At 46.2% G+C, this 24,728-nt stretch overlaps 1 protein-coding gene across 1 annotated transcript in view; it reads left to right on the top strand.

Moving 5' to 3' along the window:
• Positions 1–11,453: 11,453 nt before the first annotated feature.
• Positions 11,454–24,728, top strand: part of Slc22a16 (solute carrier family 22 member 16) — a 36,718-nt gene continuing 23,443 nt past the window's right edge. The window contains 1 exon segment of the mRNA XM_052750682.1: positions 11,454–11,612. Coding sequence (XP_052606642.1) covers positions 11,454–11,612 — 159 coding nt within the window.

A 24,728-nucleotide genomic window follows, 5' to 3' on the forward strand; every position in this document is an offset into this window, starting at 1 on the left:
CTCGGAAAGGGCTGGGGGGTGTTTGTAAGTGGTTAGAGCATTTGCTCAGCATGGACAAGGCCCTGGACTTGAGCTTCAGCTACAGGAAAAGAACACAAGCACAAAACTCAAGAGAAAACTTCACCCTCGGCCAAAGCATTGATCATATGCCCCATTTGGTTTGTTGCTATGGCAACAAAGTAGGCATGACTCTGCAAAGGGGAACTGAAGTCCTGGGAAAGGAGAGGGCGGGCCGGGTGCAGCAGAGGCTCCCGTTTGGCAGCTCGCATTTGCTGTCTGTGTCGGCTTTCAAGTCTCAGACACAGCTAGTTGGTGGGTGTTCAGGACATGTTGACGGTGCTCGACTTCCTTCCACCTCAGCCTGGCAAAGTCAGAGCAGGATAGCTTTCTGTCTCCTCTCCACCCCAGAACACTTTATTATTACTTCTTCTGTCAAGTCAAGTAGGTTTTTAGGCATTATAAATTACACCTCTCTTGAGTGTCTGCTTTTTTTTAACTTTTCATCTGACTTTTTTGATACCCATGCAAACATTGCTTCATCTAGAACTCCCCCTGCCCAGGTCAGGGTAGGGCCTCTGCTAGGGCCTGTAGTGGCGCTAAAGTCCTCTTACCTTGCGGTTTCTTCTGATGAATAAGCATGTCCCAATGCCCTAAGCTACCTATTAGGGCAGTCATGGGTTGGTTCTCTCTGTTCCAGATCCACCCTTCAGTACCTGCTTTGCGACGAGGTCAGGACCCTTTAAGCAATCCCCTTTGCTAACCAGTGTGGCTCAAGCTTTGTTAGAGCAGTTCTGGGTAGACTCTGCGGGAGGAGAGCTTCTCTCTCTAGGCTAGGGGCTACCTTGTAGGTTCTCAGTGCCAACAGCACATGATGCCTTCTTGTGGGCAGCCTTCCTGGCACCTACCAGTGAATGACCTCTGCGGGAACCCTGCAGGCTCTGCAAGAGCTTGCCAAGAGAGGGCGCCTCCCCTTGGCCAGCTTCCCTGGCACCCCCTTGGCACAGCTTTTCAGCAGATAGCTCCTTCAGTACTCCAGACAGTAGGTTTATGGAAAGGTCAACACTCCTGACCTTCTCTACCCATGAGGCCTGGGGTAAGAGGGCCTCCATCTTGAATGCTCTATGTGGGCTCTGGAGGATGCGAGCTGCTCTTTCTCCATTTGCTCTTCTGATGTTCCTAATGCTTCCTTAGGTCTCACTGACCTAATCCGGCTATTGTCAATCACCTGGTAATGGAGGAGGTTTCTGCCTCCTCTTTGGACTTATATATATATATATATATATATATATATATATATATATATATATATATATATATATATATATATACACATATATATATATACATACATATATATAATATTTAATAATTACATACGTTTTCACAGAACATATATAATAATTTATGTATAATAATTATATGTAATTTGCCATGTCTTTGTCTATTGCTTTACAGCAGAATGTCTGACATGGAGCACAATTGCAAAACAGTTAAACATTTTAAAAGTCTTTAAACAGGAGCTGGCAACTCTGATGCATGCCTGTTGCCCCAGCTACTTAGGAGGCTGACACAGAAGCCCAGACACTGAGCGTCGACCACATAGTAAGACCCTGACTCAAAACAAAATAAAATGAAATAAGCCAGGTGTGATGGTGCACACCTTTAAGCCCAGCACTTAGGAGGCAGAGACAGATCTCTGGGAGTTCAAGGCTAGCCTGGTCTACATAGTGAGCTCCAGGCAATCTAGGGATACACAGAGAAACTCTGTGTACGATAAATAGATTGGTAGGTGGATAGGTAGATAGATAGACAGACAGACAGACAGTTCGACTGACCAAGAGTCTCTCCCATATCAAACTTAACACAACTAGAGTCCTCAGACTCAAAACTTCAGGACTCGGGACTGTGTAGCACAGCCTGTTAATGTTATGTTTCTGTCCCAGCGGTCACGAAACAGAATTGTGATGCCAATGGTTGAGCCTGATCAGCATAAACCCCTTTTCTAGACCTTTCCCAGCCCTCTACATACATAAATTAGTCAGGAATCAAAAAGGGAATATTTCAAAGTTCAGTGGTCTGTAACAGTGAAGTATTGTGCATGGCACTACGTTTTCAGTCCACCTGTTAAAACAAACACGGCCCCCTTTGCACAGATAAACACACAGATTCACAGATTCAGCAGAAAGGACAGAAACACTTCCCAAGTGACGGTGAGCTAGAAGGCGATACGGCTTCTCTCAGCCCTTCCTTCTCTCGTTGGCATGGCGATTGCGGATTTGGGGCCCTGAGCGGTCAAGACCCTGTGCACTGTACCGTCTATCCTTCGTGTTTATCACTTTCTGTCACTCTCTGTGAGCATTTTCATGGCCTTAGAAGCCACGTGTAGTTACCACCCCCCTCCCCAAGCCGTTGCATGTATCATCAATCGTAGCCATGTCGTGTTCCATTTTATCCTCAAGCCAAGGTTTGCCAAGCTCGTTCCGACTCTTGGGTCTTGGCTTGGCCCATGTTTTCCCACCTTACAGAAAGCATAGCTTAAAGTATCTTTGCTGATGTTGCTCCAGCTCCACATGTTCTTCCTCCGGGGTCTCCTATCTTCAGCTCCCTTGGCAGCTGGGCTCACACACTTTCTGACCAGCTGACAAGAGAGACCAGGATGAGAGACCTATGGCGAATGTGGAGATTAAAAAAAAAAAAATCGAACTAAAGGTTTCCAGGAGAGAATGAGTCTGGGAGAGAAAGGCTGGGGGCAAACTGGAATGGAGGCTGTGGGACTGGGGAAGCAAGGTTGTTGAAGATGGAGACTGTTTCTTGAGTCTCTCATGTTGCAACCTGTGGCTAATGCATTAGTCAGGCTGAGCACGTGGAAGCTACACAGTACGGCTTAGAAAAACATCTCAGTTCTCACGAATAGACGCGAAGGCAGACAATGCTGGAGGCAGTCGAGAGTGGGAAGCGCTCTGACATTCTAAACCAGCCATCACTCAGCTGTTTCCTGAGTTCCCAGAGTCAGGGAACATGAAAGGCCGTCTTTGCCACTCAACTCGGTAAATGTTAACCTCCTATGAAATTTGTTTTTCACAGAAAAGGACTCCTGGAATGTGTTCAGGAGGAAGCTTAAGCCTCCTCGCACTACTTAAAGATTGCTCATTTTCCTGTCCACACAGAATGCTTATTTCAAAAGCTTGTCTCCTACTCATTCTTAGAAGGAGCTGTGCATTGTGGGTAGTGCCGAGTTTGGTCTTCTCGCTTTGAAGATCTCCTTCACCCTGCTCTTGCTTCTGTAACAGCACCTGTTGACAGCCCAGTTGTATTCTCTGTAGGAGATCTACCTTTTTTCCCCCCTTATTTCCCTTTTGAGTTTGGCCGTTTTGCAGCTTTACTATGATGAGTCTGGTGATGAGTCTGGGTGCCGACTTACAGAGGTAGAGGTTCATGGCTCCGCGGAGGACAGTGGGGTTTCTGGGGCGCTTGAACTTGCAGGCCTGATCAGTTCCGGAAACTCATTTATTGTTTTATTTGTTCGAATCTCGCCTTTTCTCTGTTCTCCTTGTCTCCTGGAGACTCGGTTGTGAGTGTCTTAAGTAAGTGTATCCTTTCAGCCTCCAGGTCTTAACCCCTCTTTCCCATTTTCTGTCTTCTCATCTCTCCATGCCGTATTATGGGTAATTTTCAGATACATCTAATTTGCTTTTCAACTCTTGTCTTTTTTTTTTCTTCTCTGCTGTTCAGTGAGTGTTCTTTGACTTTGAACTGATTTTGTATGGTCCGCAGGAGACCTGAGGTCATGAATGAAGGTATCTACTCCAGAAGGTTCCACAAGTTTCTCCCAGGATGCAGGAGGTTGGTGTGGCCCTGCTCAAAGGTTGGGATTTAAGGAGGAAACCACCTTGTGGGAGGCCCAGGGCTCGGTGCAAACTCCCTTTTATCTCATCTCCTCCTTCCCAGATTTCTTCTCACGGCACGTTTCTCGGACCTTGGAAAGTTTCTCCGCTCTTTGGGAGTCCAGCTGTGCACAACACTGTATTGTGTGTCCGAGTGTGTTCCACCATGGCAAGACATCCTTCAGGGACTTGGCTGTCATAATAGTTGGAGTGGATGCTGTGTGCATAATGTTGGACACATATAGACACAGTGGCAAGATACACAGCGGCCAGCGTCATGGTCCTCAGGTCAAATATTTGAGAATAAAACAATGACACAGGAAATAGAGAACTGTTCGAAGCTCTGTCTCTCTCTGTAATGACATTTGTATATGTCACTTAAAAAGAGACAGGGTGGCCGGGAGGCAGTGGTGCATGACTTTAATCCCAGCACTTGGGAGGCTGAGACAGGCAGATTTCCGTGAGTTCAAGGCCAGCCTGGTCTACAGAGCGACAGGACAGCCAGGGCTGTTACACAAAGAAATTCTGTCTTCAAAACCCAAAAATAAAACAATAAAAGAAAAGAAAAGATGAAGAAGGGGAGAGAAAGAGAGAGACAGGGAGAAGGGAGAGAGAGATAGCTTCTAGTGTAAGACTTCTATGAAGGACAGTCCGGTATTTGGGGGATAAAGAGCATTAACAGAGCTAGGAAGGTGGAAGAGGTAAGGCTCACCCCAATTCTGTTTAAAGAAAGGGTCTTGTCTCACTGTTAGTTGACCCTCTGACTTCATAATTGCAGGACTTAGCTGGTCGTTTTTCATGTGAGTATCCCTTTTGGAAACCTCTACAATGTTCTTGTTTACAGGAGGAGTGTTCGTTAGAGCATAGGTCCTGTGGAACAGCTTTTCACATGGACAGTGCTAACGGGCTGACGTCCAACACAGTCTTGAGGAGCTGTTTCCCACTCCTGCGGGTGAGTGTTCTGTCTTCCTGACGCCCTCCTTGGAGAAGTGGGGGCCTCACGCTCTGTCCTTTGAACGCAGGCTGGCTGCAGACCGCGCCTCCTTGGTGCAGGGAAGCTGCCAGCTGCCGGCGGCCTCTGTCTGGACCTCGGTGGTTGACTGAAGTCTGCTGTTGTCTGTAATCTTCAAGATCAAACTTTGAACCAGGCCCTAGTTCTGGGTTGGGAATTAGTTGTAGAAAATCTGGGCTCTGAACAAAAACCACATTTGAAAGAGAGTGTATCGTTCCCCCCACCCACCCCACTGGCTTGTGCTCCAAAAGCAAAGGCTGAAGCAGCTGACAGCTGCGTATACAGGATTTTTTTCCCCTAACTACTAGACAATAGCTGTTTTCTTCTCCACTTAGAATGGCATTTTCTTTTTCTTGGACCATTTAAGTCCTCAGTCCGTGTGACCATGAGGGTTGGTCTGTAACTCCTCTCTTTGCCTAGATGGAAACAAAGGCCCTTCCTTCTTTTTTCTTTCCTTTCTTTTTTTTTTTGCAGGTTCTCACTCTGTAGCTGATCTGCAACTTATGGTGATCCTCCTGCCTCAGGCTCTACAGTGCTTGGTCACAGGTGTGACCCACCATGCTCACTCAGCTTTTGGGTCTTAAGGTCAAACTTTGACTGCTCGGAATGCTTAGCTGAGTTTGGCTCTGGGGAAGAAGCCTGCTGATCACCTTTCAGGCCAGCTCATCACTGGTTGTTCACCAGAGACACTTTACAGGAAGTCTCTATAGGCCTAGAATGCCATGGCTTTTTCTTAGCTCACATGAGAAGATATAGCACAGAGCTGAGCACCCTAGGCATCCCGGCTTTGGCTACCCCACATTGTCCTCTCTCTCCACTAGAACTTTTCATCTTATTTTTTGAGACAGGATTACGGTGGTATTTTAATTGTACTGAAAAGTGATTTTATTTGTATGTTAATAAATAAAGTTGCCTGGGGGTCAGAGCTAATAGCAAGCCATAGCAGAAACTGGGCGGTGGTGGTGCACGCCTTTAATCCCAGCTCTTGGGAGGCAGAGCTAGGCGGATCTCTGTGTGTTCAAGGATACAACCAGCATGGAGACACAAGCCTTTAATCTCAATACCAACCATAGAAGACCTGGAGGTCTGTACAGACGGACAGTGATGAGGAGGTCACGTGGTTGGGTTTACAACCAATGAGAAGGCAGAATAGAAAGTCAATAAAAAGCACAAACACACAGGAAGTAGGTCTCTTGTGGAGAGATAGGACAGCAGTGGCAGTGAAGGGTAACGTTTTTAATCTCAGCTCTTAGCTATTGCTCTGACCTCTTGGCTTTCATCTCTGAATCGACTCTATGTTTCTTATTTAAAAAGACGGTTACATCTACACAGGATCTCTCTCTCTCTCTCTCTCTCTCTCTCTCTCTCTCTCTCTCTGGCTTGGAACTTTGAAGTTGGTTAGGCTGGCTGGCCAATGAGCTCCAAAAATCTGCCTTTTAAACCTCCACCGTGCTCAGATCACAACTCCATACCACCATATCTGTTTTTACACAGGTTCTGATCCCCATACTTGTGTGGCAAGTATTTTACCAATTGAGCCATATCCCTAGTCCCCCAAATATACGAGATTTGAGAGTCACAAGCATTCAAACCACAGTACAGGGTAACCACTATCGGTCACTAAGTTAGACGGTGCACATATTGCTTTTGCCATAGATCGCATGAGGTATTGAGCAATGGGGTCATTTGGGCACACATTCCCACTTCCAGGATCCTGCACACTCCTCCTGAGGAGAGGAATGCAAGCTAGAAGTTGGTTGCATAACAACCATCAGTTTTACAGCTGAGTGAACTGTGAATAATAGCGCTTTCAGCTTCTATTACCAATCTGCCCCCAGGAGTATGATGAAACTGAGAAAATGTTTATGGGCTAGTAAATTTTTTCTACTAATTTGCAAGGCTATAATAAAACCCATGAACTTGATGGCCTGCAGGAAGCATAACAAGAATTAGGAATGTAGAGCAATTTAGAGCCATAAGGCCTCTTTAAGACCTACAGGAAATGACTCCCAGAAAACAGATGAATCATAGCATTTTAAACAGAGAATTAAGCTGCTAATTTAGCCAGCTATGGGCTAAGAACAAAATTTTCCCAAAAGAATGTGCGATTTCCGTCTCTCTTGCCTTAAAGAATACAATTAATGCATGTATGTAGGAAATAAAAGTCAAATTAAAGTCATGACTGGAACACCGTGTGTCTTACCGTGTAATACTTCTCTCCCTTTTAAAAGAACAGTATATACAGCCACATTCTGCCCCCTTGTGGCTGAAATGATTACTACATGCAGATGACACCGGTGCATTTTAGTTAATCATTAATCAGACTCCTGTAGAAATCATTGTCAAGTGAGGGACGCCCTGAAGAAGGTGGTTGGCAAGGAGGCCACTGTCGGAGCATGCACGTTTGTCCGTAGTCATCCTTATTCATGGAAACAGCAGTCAAGGGGGATCCTGATGTTTCAACAGATGCAAAGAAACAGCTGTCTCAGAAAACATCTCCATTTCTGTTTCCTACTGGACGTACCCATTTACAGCACAGTACTGCAAGTTATGATTACCTGTACAGAACAGTGATTTCTATCATTTCACGAGGCCACCAGTTTCCTCACGTTATCTCATTTAATCTCTAGCCCACAAAGTTATATCAGAGTGAGAAATATGTAGTAATGGCTACTGTTCTCCTGACTAGTAGATTGGAGCTGGGATTTGGATGAAACCCCCAGCTCCAGGAAAACTGTGCACTTTCCATGGCACAGCCTGGCTGTACCCAAATTTTGAGAACTGTGCGTGTGATGATGCTGACAATGTGTGCCTTTCCCCTTCTGTCAGGCACGAGGGCCAGAGTAGAGAAACAAACCACACGTGGGAGAGAAACAAGTGGACAGGGCACACAATGACCATCTACAGAGAAATGGTTTAAACAGACAGACATCTGCATGGCCCTGTCCTCACCTCCATACAGAAAAGCAGCTTCCCGTCTATTCTCCTTGGAGAGCCCTGGGAGTTTGGTTTCCAGGGCCTTCAGGGAAACTCAAGTTCTTTGTTTTCTCCTGTGCACTGTGGCGCATCTCTAGGTTGTTTGTAATACAGAATACAGTGGGAGCCGTATTCAAGTGGGTATCAAGCAGATCACCCAGGCAAAGGTGAAGAGAGAGCGAACCTATGCATGTTCGGCCACAAGTGTTTCCTCCTCTGCCCCGGCCAGCGGGGTGTCAACGGGGGCCACCCATCTGCGGGAGAGAATGAAAGGGATGGGGAGACACAAAAGAAGACAGCAAGACAGTGTTCTGATCAAGCTGCAAATTTTATTCTCCTCAGCAAGGCTTATATAGCATGGGAGGGGGAGGGGGCAGGAAGGAGGGAAGGGGTGCACGACGTGCCATACGTGCAGGTGAAGGGAGGCGTGCAAGTTGTGAGGTTGCAGGGTGTTGTGCTAGGTGGTCAGGGCCCATTGTTCTGTTGCTATGCTACCTGACCTACCTGACCTGTTCTTTATCTTTGGGGGCACCTGGTTTAGGGCAGGGGTTTGTTCTCTGGCCTAGCTAGTACTTTTCCATGGTCCTTGTTTGGTCCCTGACACTCCTCTGCAGATGTTCATTCTGCAGCTGGTTGAGTCTACAGACACAGGGCAGGGTAACTGTGCAGTTGGTTTAATCTACAGACACAGGGCAGGGTAACTGTGCAGTTGGTTTAATCTACAGACACAGGACAGGGTAACTGTGCAGTTGGTTTAATCTACAGACACAGGGCAGGGTAACTGTGCAGTTGGTTTAATCTACAGACACAGGGCAGGGTAACTGTGCAGTTGGTTTAATCTATAGACACAGGGCAGGGTAACTGTGCAGTTGGCTGAGTACAGACACAGGACAGGGTAACTGTGCAGTTGGTTTAATCTATAGACACAGGGCAGGGTAACTGTGCAGTTGGTTTAATCTATAGACACAGGGCAGGGTAATTGTGCAGTTGGCTGAGTACAGACACAGGGCAGGGTAACTGTGCAGTTGGTTTAATCTACAGACACAGGGCAGGGTAACTGTGCAGTTGGTTTAATCTATAGACACAGGGCAGGGTAACTGTGCAGTTGGCTGAGTACAGACACAGGACAGGGTAACTGTGCAGTTGGTTTAATCTATAGACACAGGGCAGGGTAACTGTGCAGTTAGTTGAGTCTACAGACACAGGGCAGGGTAACTGTGCAGTTGGTTTAATCTATAGACACAGGGCAGGGTAACTGTGCAGTTGGCTGAGTACAGACACAGGACAGGGTAACTGTGCAGTCCGTTTAATCGACAGACACAGGCAGGGTAACTGTGCAGTTAGTTGAGTCTACAGACACAGGGCAGGGTAACTGTGCAGTTGGTTTAATCTACAGACACAGGGCAGGGTAACTGTGCAGTTAGTTGAGTCTACAGACACAGGGCAGGGTAACTGTGCAGTTGGCTGAGTCTACAGACACAGGACAGGGTAACTGTGCAGTTGGCCGAGTCTACAGACACAGGGCAGGGTAACTGTGCAGTTGGTTGAGTACAGACACAGGACAGGTTAACTGTGCAGTTGGCCGAGTCTACAGACACAGGACAGGGTAACTGTGCAGTTGGCCGAGTCTACAGACACAGGACAGGGTAACTGTGCAGTTGGCCGAGTCTACAGACACAGGACAGGGTAGCTGTGTTTCCCCCATTATTATGTTATTGCTTTTCGGCTTTGAGTGTGGGCAGGATCTGTGACTTGCTTCTAGGCAGCAGAATGCGGCAAAGCCGATGCGTGCGCATGATCACGGGTGATCACACCGTGTTACATAAGCTAGCCGTTAGTCTCCGTCTGGCTGGAGAATCTGACTTTGAGGCAGAAATGATGACATGACAAGGATCTGGGGTGACATCTAGGAGCTGAGGGCCACACTGTGAAGTCCTGCTCAGTAACGGCAAAAAGCTGACTTTTCCAGCGGTTGTAGTCACTTGAGCCTTGCAGGAGACCACGGCCTGCCAGCAGCCGTGGGAACTCACAGCGAGAATCTAGACTTCCGACCCAGGGGATTGTCGGATAATAAACGGGAGTTGTTTCGAGCCATGATGCTAATTATAACATTGGTACTCAGAGGTAGATAAGCAGAACAATTATCTTTAAATTTCTTAAAATTTGGGGCTGGGGAGATGGCTCAGTGGGTAAAGGCACTTGCCACATAAACCTGATGAGTTGAGTTCGGTCCCCAGGACCCACAAAGAGGTGGAAGGTGTCTCTCTCTCTCTCTCTCTCTCTCTCTCTCTCTCTCTCTCTCTCTCTCTCTCTCTCTCGCTCTCGCTCTCGCTCTCGCTCTCGCTCTCGCTCTCGCTCTCTCTCTCTCTCTCACATACACACACACACACACACCCCAATAATTACACATTTTAAACATGAAGGATTTATAATTTGACTCTTGTATTTAAGTCTATGGCTGCTCCCTGGTTAGTCTACAATATGAAGGTGGGAGGCAAGGGTGGTTTCCTCTCCTCCTCCTCCTCCTCCTCCTCCTCCTCCTCCTCCTCTTCTTCTTCTTTTGAAACTGTCTCACTATGTAGTCCTGTCCATGAACTCACTGTGGAGAACAGGCTGACCTTGAACTCACAGAGATCCACCTTCCTTTGCCTCCGGAGTGCTGGGGCTCAAGGTGCCTATCATTACTCCCAGCCCCTTCTTACTCTTTTCATGAGTATGGCTATCCAGTTGTTTCAGTCCCAATTATTGAACTTATTTTTATCCCACTGAACGGCACTGGGAACAAACCTCTGTCTTTCTTTGGACTTTCTGTTAACTAATCTCATTGCTGCTGTTTAATTATTGCAGCTTTACAATAATTTTGGAAACGAGGTGGTGCAGATCCTTTACTGGTTTTTGTCCCCCCAAGAGAGTTCTGGACTATTCTAGGTGCAGATGTATCACCTAGAAATAAAAAGAAAGCAACGGCATTCCTTTGCTCCGTTGTCCCCAGCTGAAAGCCATCAGTGACCTCCCACCCCCAGGCCTGAGTCACCTGTCCCCAGGCCGGACAATTTCCAGGGACACACACCACACTCTCTGAGCGGTTACACGAGGTCTTCTTTAGGCCAGGCGAGAGCGGAGCCGTTACCCGGTTCGGCTAACACCACCTCTCCCAAGGGCTCCATAGCCCTCCCAGAGCGCTCCGAGGGCAGCCAGCGACTGCTCGTGTTCAGCGTGGGCTGGGTTCATGGTCACCCACACCCAACAACTTTAGCCTGGTCTCTCTGAAAGTTTTGCTTCCTGTCTGGTAGTCACATATTTTGATGCTGCGCTCCAAGCTCCCCATGTAACGTTCGGCGGCACACGTTAATGTGAGTGTTGCACCTTTAGGTAATTTCAGCTAGACTTTCCAGTTGCTTTTAGAGAGGGCTGTTCGGGGAAGGTAATCGGCAACACTCCCCAAATGGATGCTGCAGGTTCTAGCTCTCCCGGATGCCGTCTTTCTCCTAGGTCCACTCAAGTTCTAGACTCTTCTGCAGGCTGCACACAGTGTCCTCAGGGCGGTCACGGGACACAAAAGCGGCAGGAGAACTCGAGCAATGCTGAGGGACAGGGGCTCAGACCCCAGGAAGGCTGACGTTTCTGAGCGTCCACGTGTGGACGTAGTTTCCATGAGCTCAGAGCGCACCCCTGGTGGGGGCTTCCAGGCAGCAGCAGGCAAGCCGGACATGGTTAGCAGCGGCCTGCAGCAGGACGCTGTGAACTCAGGGCGTGCTGGGGACACACAGTTGCTCTCGAAGAGGGGGCTAAAGGCATGTGGATAAGCAGGCACCAGCTCAGTTTCTCAGAGTTGATGACATGGCTGGAAACACCAGGTCTCCTTCACGTTTTATTTTTGTAAAGAAAAAAGGTGACATGGCAGTTCATTCTTAAACTGTCTTGGACACCTTTTATTAACATGAAAGTTACAGTATCTGTACACATGCCTTACTCTTGTGCATTTCTGTTTTATCATCCTGTAGCACAGACCAAGGGGAAAAAATTTTTAAAGCTGGTAATGTACTTTCTTTCTTTTTTTTTTTTAACATAGCTGACGAAAATAATAATTAAAAGAGTAAGGCTAGAGGGCAGGCGACATGGCTCAGTGGATAATGGACTTGCCGTACAAGCATGAAGGCCTGAGTTCAGATCCCCAGAGCCCATGTAAAAGCTGGATGTAGCGGCATAGGTCTGCAACTCCAGCCCTGGGGATTGAGGGACAGGTGGCTTCTAAGCACTTGCTGGCCAGTTATTCTAATCAAAATGGTTCAAGCTCCAGGTTCACGAGGATCCCTGTCTCAAAAAATAAGGTGGAGTGTAGTGGAGCACTATCTTAGTTCAAGTTTCCATTGCTGTGGTTACACAGCATGGCCGAGAACAACTTGAGAAGGGAAGGGTTTGTTTTGTCTTATGCTCCTGTGTCACAGTCCATCACTGAGGACAGTCAGGGCAGGAGTGCCAGGTGAGCTTGTGGGGGAAGGAACTGATGCAGAGGCCATGGAGGGATGCTGCCGCGTGGCCTGCTCCTCATGGCTTGCTCACCCTGCCTTTTAATAGCGCCCGGGAGCAGCGGCTCAGGGATGGCACAGCTGGGCCCTCTCGCGTCAATCATCAGTCAAGAAAATGCACCAAAGGCTTGGCCACAGGCCAGTCTGGTGGAGGCATTTTCTCAGTTGAGGTTCCCTCTTCCCAGATGGCTCTAGCTTGTGTCAAATCGACATAAAACTCAACTGCACAGAGGGAGATACTCACTGCTGACTGCTGACCTCTGGCCTCTGTACGCACATGTGGACTTGCACACATGTGCACCCACACCCATTAATAGAACACACACACACACACACACACACACACACACACACACACACACACGAATGGTAGAGTGCCAGGGTACAAATCAGCAGTAGGGTTTGTAGTTAGGATGAGCCCTGGATTCAAGCCCCATCACCAAGAATAGGAGCAGCAGTAATGGAGTACATTATAAACCAGCACTGGAATCAGTGGAGAAGACACACATGTACAGCATCACTAGTGGACATGTGTGTCCTTATCTTGACTCCAATGAACTTCAGGAGAACATTGATGTCTAATATAAAAACACAACCAACCAACCTTAAAGCCCCAGTAAAAATGTACTTACATATGCATCTGTCTTAGTCACTGTTCTATTGCTGTGAAGAGACACCGTGACCACGGCAGCTCTTAGAAAGCATTTCATTGGGGCTGGCTTACAGTTCCAGAGGTTTAGTCCATTATCATCGTCATGGGAAGCGTGGCAGCTGGTATGGCAGCCGTGGTGCTGGAGAAGTAGCTGAAAGCTACACCCTGATTTGCAGGCAGAGAGGGAAGCACTGGGGTTGGCATGGGATTTTGAAACCTCAAAACCCACCTCAGGTGACACACCTCCTCCAACAAAGCCACACCTCCTAATCCTTTTAAACAGTGCCACTCCTTGGTGACTGAGCATTCAAATACATGAACCTATGGGGGCCATTCTTCTCTCTCTCTCTCTCTCTCTCTCTCTCTCTCTCTCTCTCTCTCTCTCTCTCTCTCTCTCTCTCTCTGTTTTTTATTAAGAGATTTTCTATTTATTTTACATATCAACCACGGATTACCCTGTCCTCCTTCCTCCCACCTCCCAGCCTTCCTCCTCAACCCACCTCCCATTCCCACCTCCTCTAAGGCAAGGTCTTCCCTGGGGAGTCAGCAGAGCCTGGTACATTCAGTTGAAGCAGGTCCAATCCCCTCCTCCCTGCACTAAGGCTGAGTAAAGTGTCTCAACATAGGCCCTAGGTTCCAAAAAGCCGGCTCATGCACTAAGGACAGCTCCTGGTCTCCCTGCCCGGGGCTATGGGGGCCATTCTTACCCAAACTACCACAGTATATGCATAAAAGCATGTTTGGGTTCTCATAAGTTGTGAGAAGCAGATGAGGTACTGAGTGAATGTGTTATTGGTATGAACATAGCCATTTCAAGGACCCCAAATGCCTCAGGCCCATGGGAACGGCAGAGCCTTCCTCTGGTCCAAGTTCAGATGTTAAGAATGATTGACCTTAAGCTAAAGTCAGTGTGTGCAGAGACTACCAACTAAAGCCCCTTCCTCCTGGGACTGCTACAGAGACTCTTACCCAGCTAACTGCCCCCTCTTCTGGCCTCCATGGGCACAGCATGGGTGCAGACAAAACACACAGACACATTAAAAAGAAAGAGAGAAAGAAAGAAAGAAAGAAAGAAAGAAAGAAAGAAAGAAAGAAAGAAAGAAAGAAAGAAAGGAAAGAAAGAAAAGAAATGGGCCTGAAGAAATAACTCAGCAGTTAAGAACATTTGTTGCAGCCGGGCAGTGGTGGTGCGTGCCTTTAATCCCAGCACACGGGAGACAGAGGAAGATGGATCTCTGAGTTCGAGGCCAGCCTGAGCTACAGAGTGAGTTCCAGGACAGGCACCAAAGCTACACAGAGAAACCCTGTCTCGAAAAACTAAAACAAACAAACCCAAACCAAAACAAAACAAAACAAAAAAAGTAAACGTAAAGAGTAGATTTGGGACGGTGGGGGCAGAGCAGTTTGGGAAGACCAGGGTCACCAAATCTGCGGTGGACATTGGTATGATTTGACTGTGACATAGCTCCCCAGGCTCATGTGTTTAAATATCTAGTCCCATCTGCTCGTGCTGTTCTGGGGGGCTGTGAAGCCTTTGGGGTGGTGGGGGTGGGTCCCTGGGGGCAGGTCTGTGAGTGTCCGCCTGACCCTACTTCTTGTCTAAGCGCCCCTCTCTCCTTCGGTTGCCTCTGCGCGTGCGTGCGTGCGTGCGTGCGTGCGTGCGTGCGTGCGTGTGTGCTTGGTTTCAGGGAGGAGAGAAGCAACCAACACAGATATGTTAAGGCTGAGCCCTGAATGGCTTCTCAGAGAACCAGTTCTAGGCAAAACTTCAGCTGTAGAGAGCGGTGTGGGCTCTCTGGTGTCAAGATGACATTCGGATCTGTGAAACAATGAACATGAGGCGAGGAGTCTGCTCCAAGGACCCTCACGTCGCCAAGACAGATTGACAGGGGGAAAAGCTTCAGCTCGCACTGAGAAGGAGCCGGTGGGACAGGAAGAATCTAGGGACTGTGGATCCCTGGTTCTCAGGCAGAGAGAGTGATCTAGTCTGTGACAGTCGCTGACGGGTTGATGTCAGCCAGTGTCTGTGGGAAATGGCAGTGGAGTCCATTGATGGAGCAGTGCCCCGCTGAGCTGGACTCAAAACAGCAGGAGGTTTGGAAACACCGAGGATAACATCAACCCCATTGAGGACTCCGGTGCTACGGGTTGCAGGAATATCATAAGAACTCAGCTGGTTATGGCAAAGTCACTATCTGAAGGGATCAAGGAATTCCTTCAGAGGAAGCCAAATTCCAAGGAGCTTTTGGTGTTACTTGGCTTGTTATATATCAGCTGTCTTCTGTTGTGAAAATCATGTGTGCCTTCATAGTTTTCCCAATTGACTTTTCCCTAAGAAGGGCTAACAGTGTGGACTGATCACTCTCTGGACACACACATTCCAGGTGTTTGGAGAACAGCCTCAGGAAAGGCTTTCTCTGGAATCAAGATATCTCCCTTAGCCACTTTCAAGGACTAACAGAAATAACAGTCCCACATGCTACTCTCCTGATTTAAGGTAAATTCCACAAGGAGACACCGCCTAGGTCAGATAGACCTTAAGTAACAGCTTTACACAATTTAGCTTGGACCCTCCTTTCTTACAGTCTCGCTAACTTTATAGATCCCTAACTTCTTACCTAACCACTCCTAGGAATATAGATTGAGCACATAAATTCCCCTTTTGATGTACTAACTGATGTTAGCTCTCAGCTGACTCCTCCCTTAAACCACTCCATTTTCAGGTCGTAAGAGAAAGTCTGACACTCACTGCCGAGGAAACTCTTACCTGCCTTTACGACCTTGCAGGAATTCAGGCCTGGGAACCTGGCTGGAGGGGAGGACTGTGATTGTTTGGGTATGTAACTGTAAAGCTAGAGACTGAAAGAGGAATTGGGAATTAAAGTGAACAGGAATTAAAGTGAATGGACTAAAGAGCTCGGTGTGTTGAGATTCTAATTTTCCGAAAACAGTCCTCACCATTCGTAGCTTCTCTCCTGAGCCCCTGGGATGTATAATATTAAGACTGGTCCCTCTAATATTATACAAGACAGGTTGGAGGGATGTAGATGTAGCGTGAAGGCAGGATGCCAGACCAAGCTAACACAAGCTCCTGGCATGCTGCTGGCAGATCGTAAGGAGAGGGAGGCCAGACTGCAGGGTGTGTGGAGGTAGCTGAGGAGATGATGGTGGATGGCCTGAAGCAAGTGGCAAGATGGGAACTAGGACTGGAGAGTGGTGGCCCGTGCCTTTAACCCCAGTACTGGGGAGGCAGAGGCAGGGGGAGCTCTCTGAGCTTGAGGCCAACATGGTCTACAGAATGAGTTCCAGGATAGCCAGGGCTACACAGAGCAACCCTGTCTTGAAAAACAAACAAACAAACAAATAAACATGATGGGATCCAGGTCATGTGTTGCAGGCCTGGGCACTGGAGTGCTGAGTGGGCCTTCTACAGCCCCAGAGAAACAAATCATGAAGGCATGAATGTGGAGTGTGCAAACATTCTCTACCGGTCGTACCTCTGTTCTTGCTGTAGTAATAAGAAAAGGGCAGGGGCTGGAAAGAACACAACTTAGTGATTCAGAGCATTGGCTGCTCTTCTGGAGGACTCAGGTTCCGTTCTCAGGACCCACAATGGCAGCTTACGACCATCTGTAACTCCAGTTCTAGGGGATCTAATGCCCTCTTCTGACTTCTTTGGCCACCTTGTATGCGTGTGGTGCACATACGTGAAATAAAAATAATAAATCTTTCTTTTTTAAGAGTTGAAAGCAGACTGGCAAGCTGTTCCAGTAAAGTGCTGAGTGGTATGGTGGGTCCCAGACTCTCCTGAGAGACTCGCTCATTTAACACTGACTGAGAGCTGTACTACACTGGAAGGGTGTGTGTGTGATAGACTGGTGAGCTCACCTCCTCCTAGACCGTGAGACCTAGGGAGCTATATGTCACCGTCTAGCCCAAGAATTCGGAGAAGGGACATTCTTCGGTATTAGATAGGCGGAGAGGAGAGAAGGAAGGTTGGGAAAAACTGAAGAATTAACTTGTAGGGGGGTTGGAAGACATCATTTTACAACCTGGAATAAACGCTGTCTTAGTGAGGGATTCTACTGCTGTGAAGAGACACCATGACCACAGCAACTCTTATAAAGGAAAACATTTAACTGAGATGCTTGCTTACAGTTTCAGAGGTTCAGTCTATTATTATCATGGCAGTGTGCAGGCAGACGTGGTACTGGAGGAATAGCTGAGAGTTCTACATCTTGAAAGCAACAGGAAGTCGACTGGGTGGTGTCTTGAGCATAGGAAACCTCAAATCCCGCCCTCTAACATACTTCCTCTAACAAGGCCACACCCACTCCAATAAAGCCACACCTCCTAATAGTGCCACTCCCTATGAGATTATGGGGGCCAATTACATTCAAACTACCACAAATACCAACATTCTTCCTTGAGTTCAACTCCCCTTTTTACTGAAGTGTTGCAGAGCTACCTGCTGCAAGACTGGGTGGACTTTGCCAAGACCCTTAATGTGCACAAGGGGTCCTGGATGAGAGGCTCTTCTACCCGCCCCCCCCCAGGGGGGTGGGGGCCTGATTCTGTCACAAGACCTAGTTCTCACTCTGAGCGATGACTGTGGAAGGTGGCAGTTTGAAATGACTGGGAAGGGAATCCCTCCTATATATTAAATGTCCTCACGAACCTTTCAAATCACCCTGCCCATTTCCACTTTAAAGGGCCCAAGCAAGGCATCATTAAATAAACTGAATTCTAGAAGACATATTAAAGCACTATGTGTTTGTGACCTCTGCCCTGTGGCTGGCCACATTCAAACAGTGAGTCCCACAGGATCCTGTTCCAAGACGTCATTCTCAATTCTTGTTCTGACCCTTTCATTCAGGATTCCAAACAGAGCCACACTGAACTCACGCATTTTGGAAATGGCTGTTTGTTTTGCAATTCAGAAAGGCACAGGGTTTTCCAGAGCCGGTGCTTCCCCACGGCACAGTTATGTCTCAAAGCTCCATTACCTGATGCTGCTGTAGTTGTGGTACCCATTTCCGTCTCCTATAGCCCCTTTATTTTTAGAAAATGCATTTTTAGTCAATTGAACTTTTTCTACAAAAATAGAAATCTTCACACGGTTGATTGTTTCGTTTTCCCACTGGAAACAAAGCAATACAGGCAATCATTAATTATTGGCCGCCCCCTGGGAGGAGATGCATAAGTCACTTTCCATTAAAGACTAGCACTAAATACCCAGAAACAGCAGCAATAGTGTTTGTGACGGACTGTTCTAACCCAGTTCATTTCCCCACATCACATCTTGGGTTTCCATCACCTACTGGAGGAAATCACCATGTGATCACACAAATATTTTGAATTTTGAAAACGTGAATAAATTCATGATTTTAGGACTATCGAGTATTAAAACTTACAGGGTCAGTGGGCAAAAGCCATTGCCTCAAAAGTCTGATGACCTGAGTCTGATCCTCAGAGCCCACTGCGGAAGGAAGGAACCAACTCCTGCTGTGCTCTGACCACCACACACGCTCTGTGGCATATGCGCCCTCCCTCCCTCCCTCCGTCCCTCCGTCCCTCCCTCCCTCCCTCCCTCCTCTCTCTCTCTCTCTCTCCCTCCCTCCCTTCTCTCTCTCTCTCTCTCTCTCTCTCTCTCTCTCTCTCTCTCTCTCTCTCTCTCACACACACACACACACACACACACACACACACTATTGCACTTAAGAGGCCAAAGTCTGACCCATGGAGAGAGTCTTGACTTCTTCCTGAGTGTCATTATCTGCCGGTTTCAGGGGACACCCCCCACCATATGGAGAAACTGTTGCGTTCCTTGGAGTCTAAGGGCTCGAATCCACCGCCGCTGTCCTTGTCTGCATTTCCTGCTGGCATGACACCGCTCTTAGCGTGTGCTCAGTTTTCATAAGGTCCTGTTTGAAAACAGGGGAGTTCTTCCAGGATGAATCCAGGTTCTTTTTTTTTTTTTTTTTTGGTACTTTCAAGACAGGGTTTCTCTGTGTAGCTTTGCACCTTTTTCCTGGAACTCGCTCTGTAGCCCAGGCTGGTCTCAAACTCACATAGATCCACCTGGCTCTGCCTCCCGAGTGCTGGGATTAAAGGCATGCGCCACCACCGCAAATCCAGGTTCTTATCCTGCGACCCTGTTCTGGGAGCACAGGCATGCTCCCCCTTCCCGCTGGCCCAGTCTCTGGGAGCCGGAAGCTTCTTCAGGTCATCGAGAGTGTGCCGACCTCCAGTCTATCTGGAAACAAATAGTATCTCCAGAGATTCCACTATCTTTTTTCTTTCTGCAACTTTATCAAAATGGCTCTTTAAATTGAACATTTTTGGATGGCTTTCTACATACCTAGATCAGGTTGTCTGCAAATAAAGTTGCTTTTTTTTATTCCTTATTTGGATAGAAAAAATATTATAACGAATTTGACTTCTTTCTTCTCTTTCTTTTTAAAACCCACTACCAAGGGAAAAAAGCATCCGTATTGCACCCTATGAAGATCTGAATGTTGGGATTTTGCGATTTGTTTTGGCTCTTTTTTTTTAATAGATCAAAGAGAGAATGTAGAAAATCTCTTTATTTTCCTTTTAGTCTTGCTGTATGCATTCTTTCCCTGACGCTGCATTGTGTATGTAAAATTGTATATTGTAACAGTTCCTTTTTCTGATGCCTTGATAAAATACCGGGATAAACGCGACTGAAGGGAGAGACGGATCGAGGCTGAGTGCACCCTTCTTCCTGTTGACTGTAAAATGGACCCTAGGCGATGCCCGGGCCGTTAGCCCTCACTCCTGCAGCCGTTGTCAACCTCGCCGGTGTGTCTCTCCCTAATGTGCTCATTGCTTCTCTTTGAATGAATTTACTTGCTATTTTATAAATTCCCGTGAACCCTGTTTCCGGTTGTTTGGCTAAGGGGCCAAGAACCTGGAGGCGCCTGGCCCTGACCTTGCACAGCAGATCCATCCTCTGACATAAGTAGTTACTGATCACTCTGGAAAGCTGGGAAGGCAGCATAAGAAAATGTAAATAATATCGCCCCACATTGAGTTACCCCTCAAAATCACCCTCCATCTACCCACGTGGAAACACACATTACGAAACTGGGGTCATATTTTTTTCTTAACCACACACTGCCACATATTGTGAATGTCCTTTCATGTTGGTACACAACTGCACTATGACTTCTATTTGTAAATTATGTATTATTCATTACAAAGTAAAAAATTCCCATTACTAAACACTTCAGAAAATGAGGAGTGTATATATCCTCATACCAACAAGTCCTTTTCAATACTGCATCGTGTTTTATTATGTAGAAATCATCCATAATTTATTCAACTAGTTCTTGGTTAACATTTAGCCACTAGCCGGGCGGTGGTGGCGCACGCCTTTAATCCCAGCACTTGGGAGGCAGAGCCAGGCGGATCTCTGTGAGTTCGAGGCCAGCCTGGGCTACCAAGTGAGTCCCAGGAAAGGTGCAAAGCTACACAGAGAAACCCTGTCTCGAAAAACCAAAAAAAAAAAAACAAAAACAAAAACATTTAGCCCCTGTTTGCTTATTTTTTGTTTTTTGTAAGTAATATTTGTTGAAAATTTTATATAGAGATATTTATGCATTTCTGTGATTGTTTCGTCATTTATGGTATTTTGACACCTGATGATTATAATGGTAATGTGCATTTATTATAACATTTTTTTGAAAGAATAAACTCATCTTTGTCTGAGGCAATTGAAACCTATTGATGCCTAACTAAAAACACTGGTAGAAATAATTTTTTTAAAAAAGAGAAGGGCTGGAGAGACAACTCAGTGGTTAAGAGCACTGTCTGCTCTTCCAGAGGACCCAGGTTTGAGTGTCTGCATTCACATGACAGCTCCCAACTGACTGTACCTCCAGGGAATCCAGTGTCCACTTCTGACTTCTCAGGCACAAACCATGCAAGTGATGCATTAACATACATATGGGCAAAAACACCGGAACTCATAAAATAAAACTTAAAAGAAGAGGGAAATTTCCATGTGAAATAGAGATGAGTTCAGTGCGACTAAACCAGCACGGAAAGAGGAGCCTACACTATTTGATATGAATCTGAAATAACATTGAAAATTATATGCAACAATGGCTACAACTAGCAACCATAGACCAAAGCTCAGCTCTGAAGACCAGCCCAAAGTCCAGCTTCAAATATCAGTAACCAGACTTTAGCAGCACATTAACAGAATCATAGCATTAACAGTTAGGGCTTAGTGTGGGATTGCAAGGATTTCCCACAATCAGGACACCTATTATTATTATTATTATTATTATTAGTTTTTTGTTTTTCGAGACAGGGTTTCTCTGTGTAGCTTTGCACCTTTCCTGGAACTCACTCTGTAGCCCAGGCTGGCCTCAAACTCACATAGATCCTCCTGCCTCTGCTTCCCGAGTGCTGGGATTAAAGGCGTGTGCCACCACCGCCCGGCAGGACACCTATTATTATGAGGAGAAAATTCTTTTCTTTTTCGTAGGAACTAAGAGAACATTTGATAAAAGTTGATATTCACTGATGGAAGATGGAGTCAACCAGCAACAGATGAACACTTTTATTCATGCATTTATTTCAGCCTAAAGCCCAGCAATGAACATAATGGAGATGTAATATATGTTTCCATTGAAGACAGAAGCAAGGAAAAGATGACTAGTAATAATTAGTGCCCCTTAACAGTAGGCTGTATGTGCTACATATAGTTTTCAGTTTTCCACAGTTAGACAAAGGAAATTAGATATTAAATAGAGGTAATATGATTATTATTTGCAGATGTTACATCTAAAAAATTTTAAAGAGTCATCTGAAAAATCATGTTAAACAATATAGGAAGCATGCCGGGCGGTGGTGGCGCACGCCTTTAATCCCAGCACTCGGGAGGCAGAGCCAGGCAGATCTCTGTGAGTTCGAGGCCAGCCTGGGCTACCAAGTGAGTTCCAGGAAAGGCACAAAGCTACACAGAGAAACCCTGTCTCGAAAAACCAAAAAAAAAAAACAAAAAACAACAAAACAAACAAACAAACAAACAAAAAAACCAATATAGGAAGCAATTTTGTTTGATGAAAAATAAGTAAGGAGACATAAATATTCTTTTAGAGAATTAGAAGATATAATGGAGGAACTTAGACAAAGTATATGTAATTTAAAAGAAATTTGGATGTTCTAGAACATTTTTTAAACATTCATGAGAGCTAGAAGATCAAGTGTGGATGTTCTGTGTGTTTGGTGGTGTGAGGGTAATGAGGGTAATAGACGGACATGCATAGAGATACTGTCCTTTCCACATCCAACCAGGAAACCCAGACCTACAGCACTGGGCAGCCTTAGCCAGTTCCGTGCTTGACTAGAAAGATTCAATGTGACATTCATGTCAACGCTAGTTTAATGGAATCTCAGTGAAGACACTGCAGAGCATCTTTGAGACCAAGTACAGTTCCTCTCACGTTAAAGTGAAGGAGAAACGGACAGGAAGAGACATGAAAACCATGAAAAAGTAGTGGGAAGTAGCCCAGATATTAAACCTATAATAGGGGCTGCAAGATGCCTAAGCAGGTAATAGCACTTGCCACCAAACCTGATGTCCTGAGTTTATTCCTAGGGACCAATATGGTAGAAGGAGAGAATGGACTCATGCAAGTTGTCCACTGACTTCCACATATGTCCTGTGGCGTGTGGGACCTCCACTCTAATAAAGATTATAAACCTATTATAAAGCCATGATGACTTACTTGTATAGCATTGGCTTATGAGATGCAGCTCAGTGGAATGGAGTATAAAATTCTCAGACACAACTCTGTCATGTGGTAGAATCTATTTGCTGTTGTTCTGGTGTATGATGAAGGTGCATTTCAAATCAGAGAAGAGGAGGTGGTTTTTCATTAATGGTACTGGGACAATATGAGTGAGTTTCTGGAATTCAAGTTGCCTGCATATCTCATACTTCGTACCAAAATAAGTTTTTGATGGATCAAAGCCTTAAATATATGGGATAAAGAGAAATAAAAGAAAGCACAGATGTCTTTTTGTGTTGGAATGGAGAAGGGACGCTAAGTGTAATGGGGAACCCAGAAGGCTTAAAACTAACCTTTGAGAAAATGAACTGCATGAAAGTAAAACATTCATTATGACAAGATCACCATAAACAAGTTCAAACCACAAACCGAAAGTGTGCCATTCTTACTCATAAAGGTTTGATTTTTCTCTCCCAAGGGAGCCTCTATGAAACAATACCAGAGGTGAGGCTGTAGCTCAGTGGAGTACTTGGCTAGCATTCAAGAGGTCCTGGACTTGACTCGCAGTACTGCAAAAGCAATAAGAAAAATGGCAGCCAAAAGAAAAAGGTGTGATCTGCAGGAGGAAAGCGCAAAAGGCTCCTGAACACACAAGAGGATGCTTATTGGTGAATTATTAAGGCCACTCCACGTAGTTAAAAGGAGATTTATTTAATGACATAACTTACAAATTAAGGGATAGGTAGGTCGTGGAGTCTGGGGAAGGTGTATCACAGTCCAGTGGTGTTCTCTGGAGCTCTGCTCGGTCCACCTCCACTATCCAGGGTCCCGCAACAGAGAGAGCGCCCGCCGATCCAGATCTCGGGTCCCCAGGTGCTCCCTTGGCCCCGCCTTGTAGGCGTGACAGTTGGCGAAGTCTCAATGGGGGTTGGAACTTCCAGATCAAAGCTGGAATGGCTACCCACTACAGATGCTCACTTCCCCACACAGGAGACAAGACAGAAAATGAGAGAGAAGGGGCATTTCATATGTCAGTCTGGCAGATGTCACGTTTGCTAACCCGGGGTATAGGTGGAAGTCAGGAAAATGGAAGCATACTGCATAGAGTCAAAACGGGCACATGGACTGGAAAGGGTGATTTGCCGATGTCCATCAGCATTACAGATGTGTCTTTTCACTCAGTAATCCATTTCTAGGAATTTAGCCAACAAACAACTCTCGTGTATGCAAGTGGCATTTCTTTTATGACAAAGTCGTTCATCATAGAATTATTTATAATCATGAAAATTTGGAAGCAATCTAAATGTTTAGCATTAGAAGTCTGGATAACAAACTGTGGTGGTACCTTCATATAATGGAAAACTATCATGAAGTTTTTTCTTAAAGCAATGTTTAAGTTGGCCTATTTTTTTTTTCAGCTAAAGCAAGGAGAGTTGAATAATCATTTGTACGAAAAAGAAGGGAATTATGTTTATTTTTATTTGTTTGTGGATCAAATATTTCTTTTTTTTAATTTTTTTTTTGTTTTTTTTTTTTTCAAGACAGGGTTTCTCTGTGTAGCTTTGTGCCTTTCCTGGAACTCACTTGGTAGCCCAAGCTGGTCTCGAACTCACAGAGATCCGCCTGCCTCTGCCTCCCGAGTGCTGGGATTAAAGGCGTGCGCCACCACCGCCCGGCCAAATATTTCTTTTAAAATGATTTATTTTACTATTTTTAAATATGTGTCTATGCATGGGTATGTGCACATGAGCATAGGTGCCTGCAGAGGCCAGAAGAGGAGGATGTTAGACCCCTGAAGCTAGAATTACAGTGGTTGTGAGCCACCCAACATGGATGCTAGGAACCAAGCTCAGGTCCTCTGGAAGAGCATCACCGTTAACTTCTTTGCCATCTCCATGTACCAGAATC

This window comes from Peromyscus californicus, unplaced genomic scaffold (assembly GCF_007827085.1).
Source record: "Peromyscus californicus insignis strain IS unplaced genomic scaffold, ASM782708v3 Scaffold_22__1_contigs__length_63687245, whole genome shotgun sequence".
NCBI classification, from domain to species: domain Eukaryota; kingdom Metazoa; phylum Chordata; class Mammalia; order Rodentia; family Cricetidae; genus Peromyscus; species Peromyscus californicus.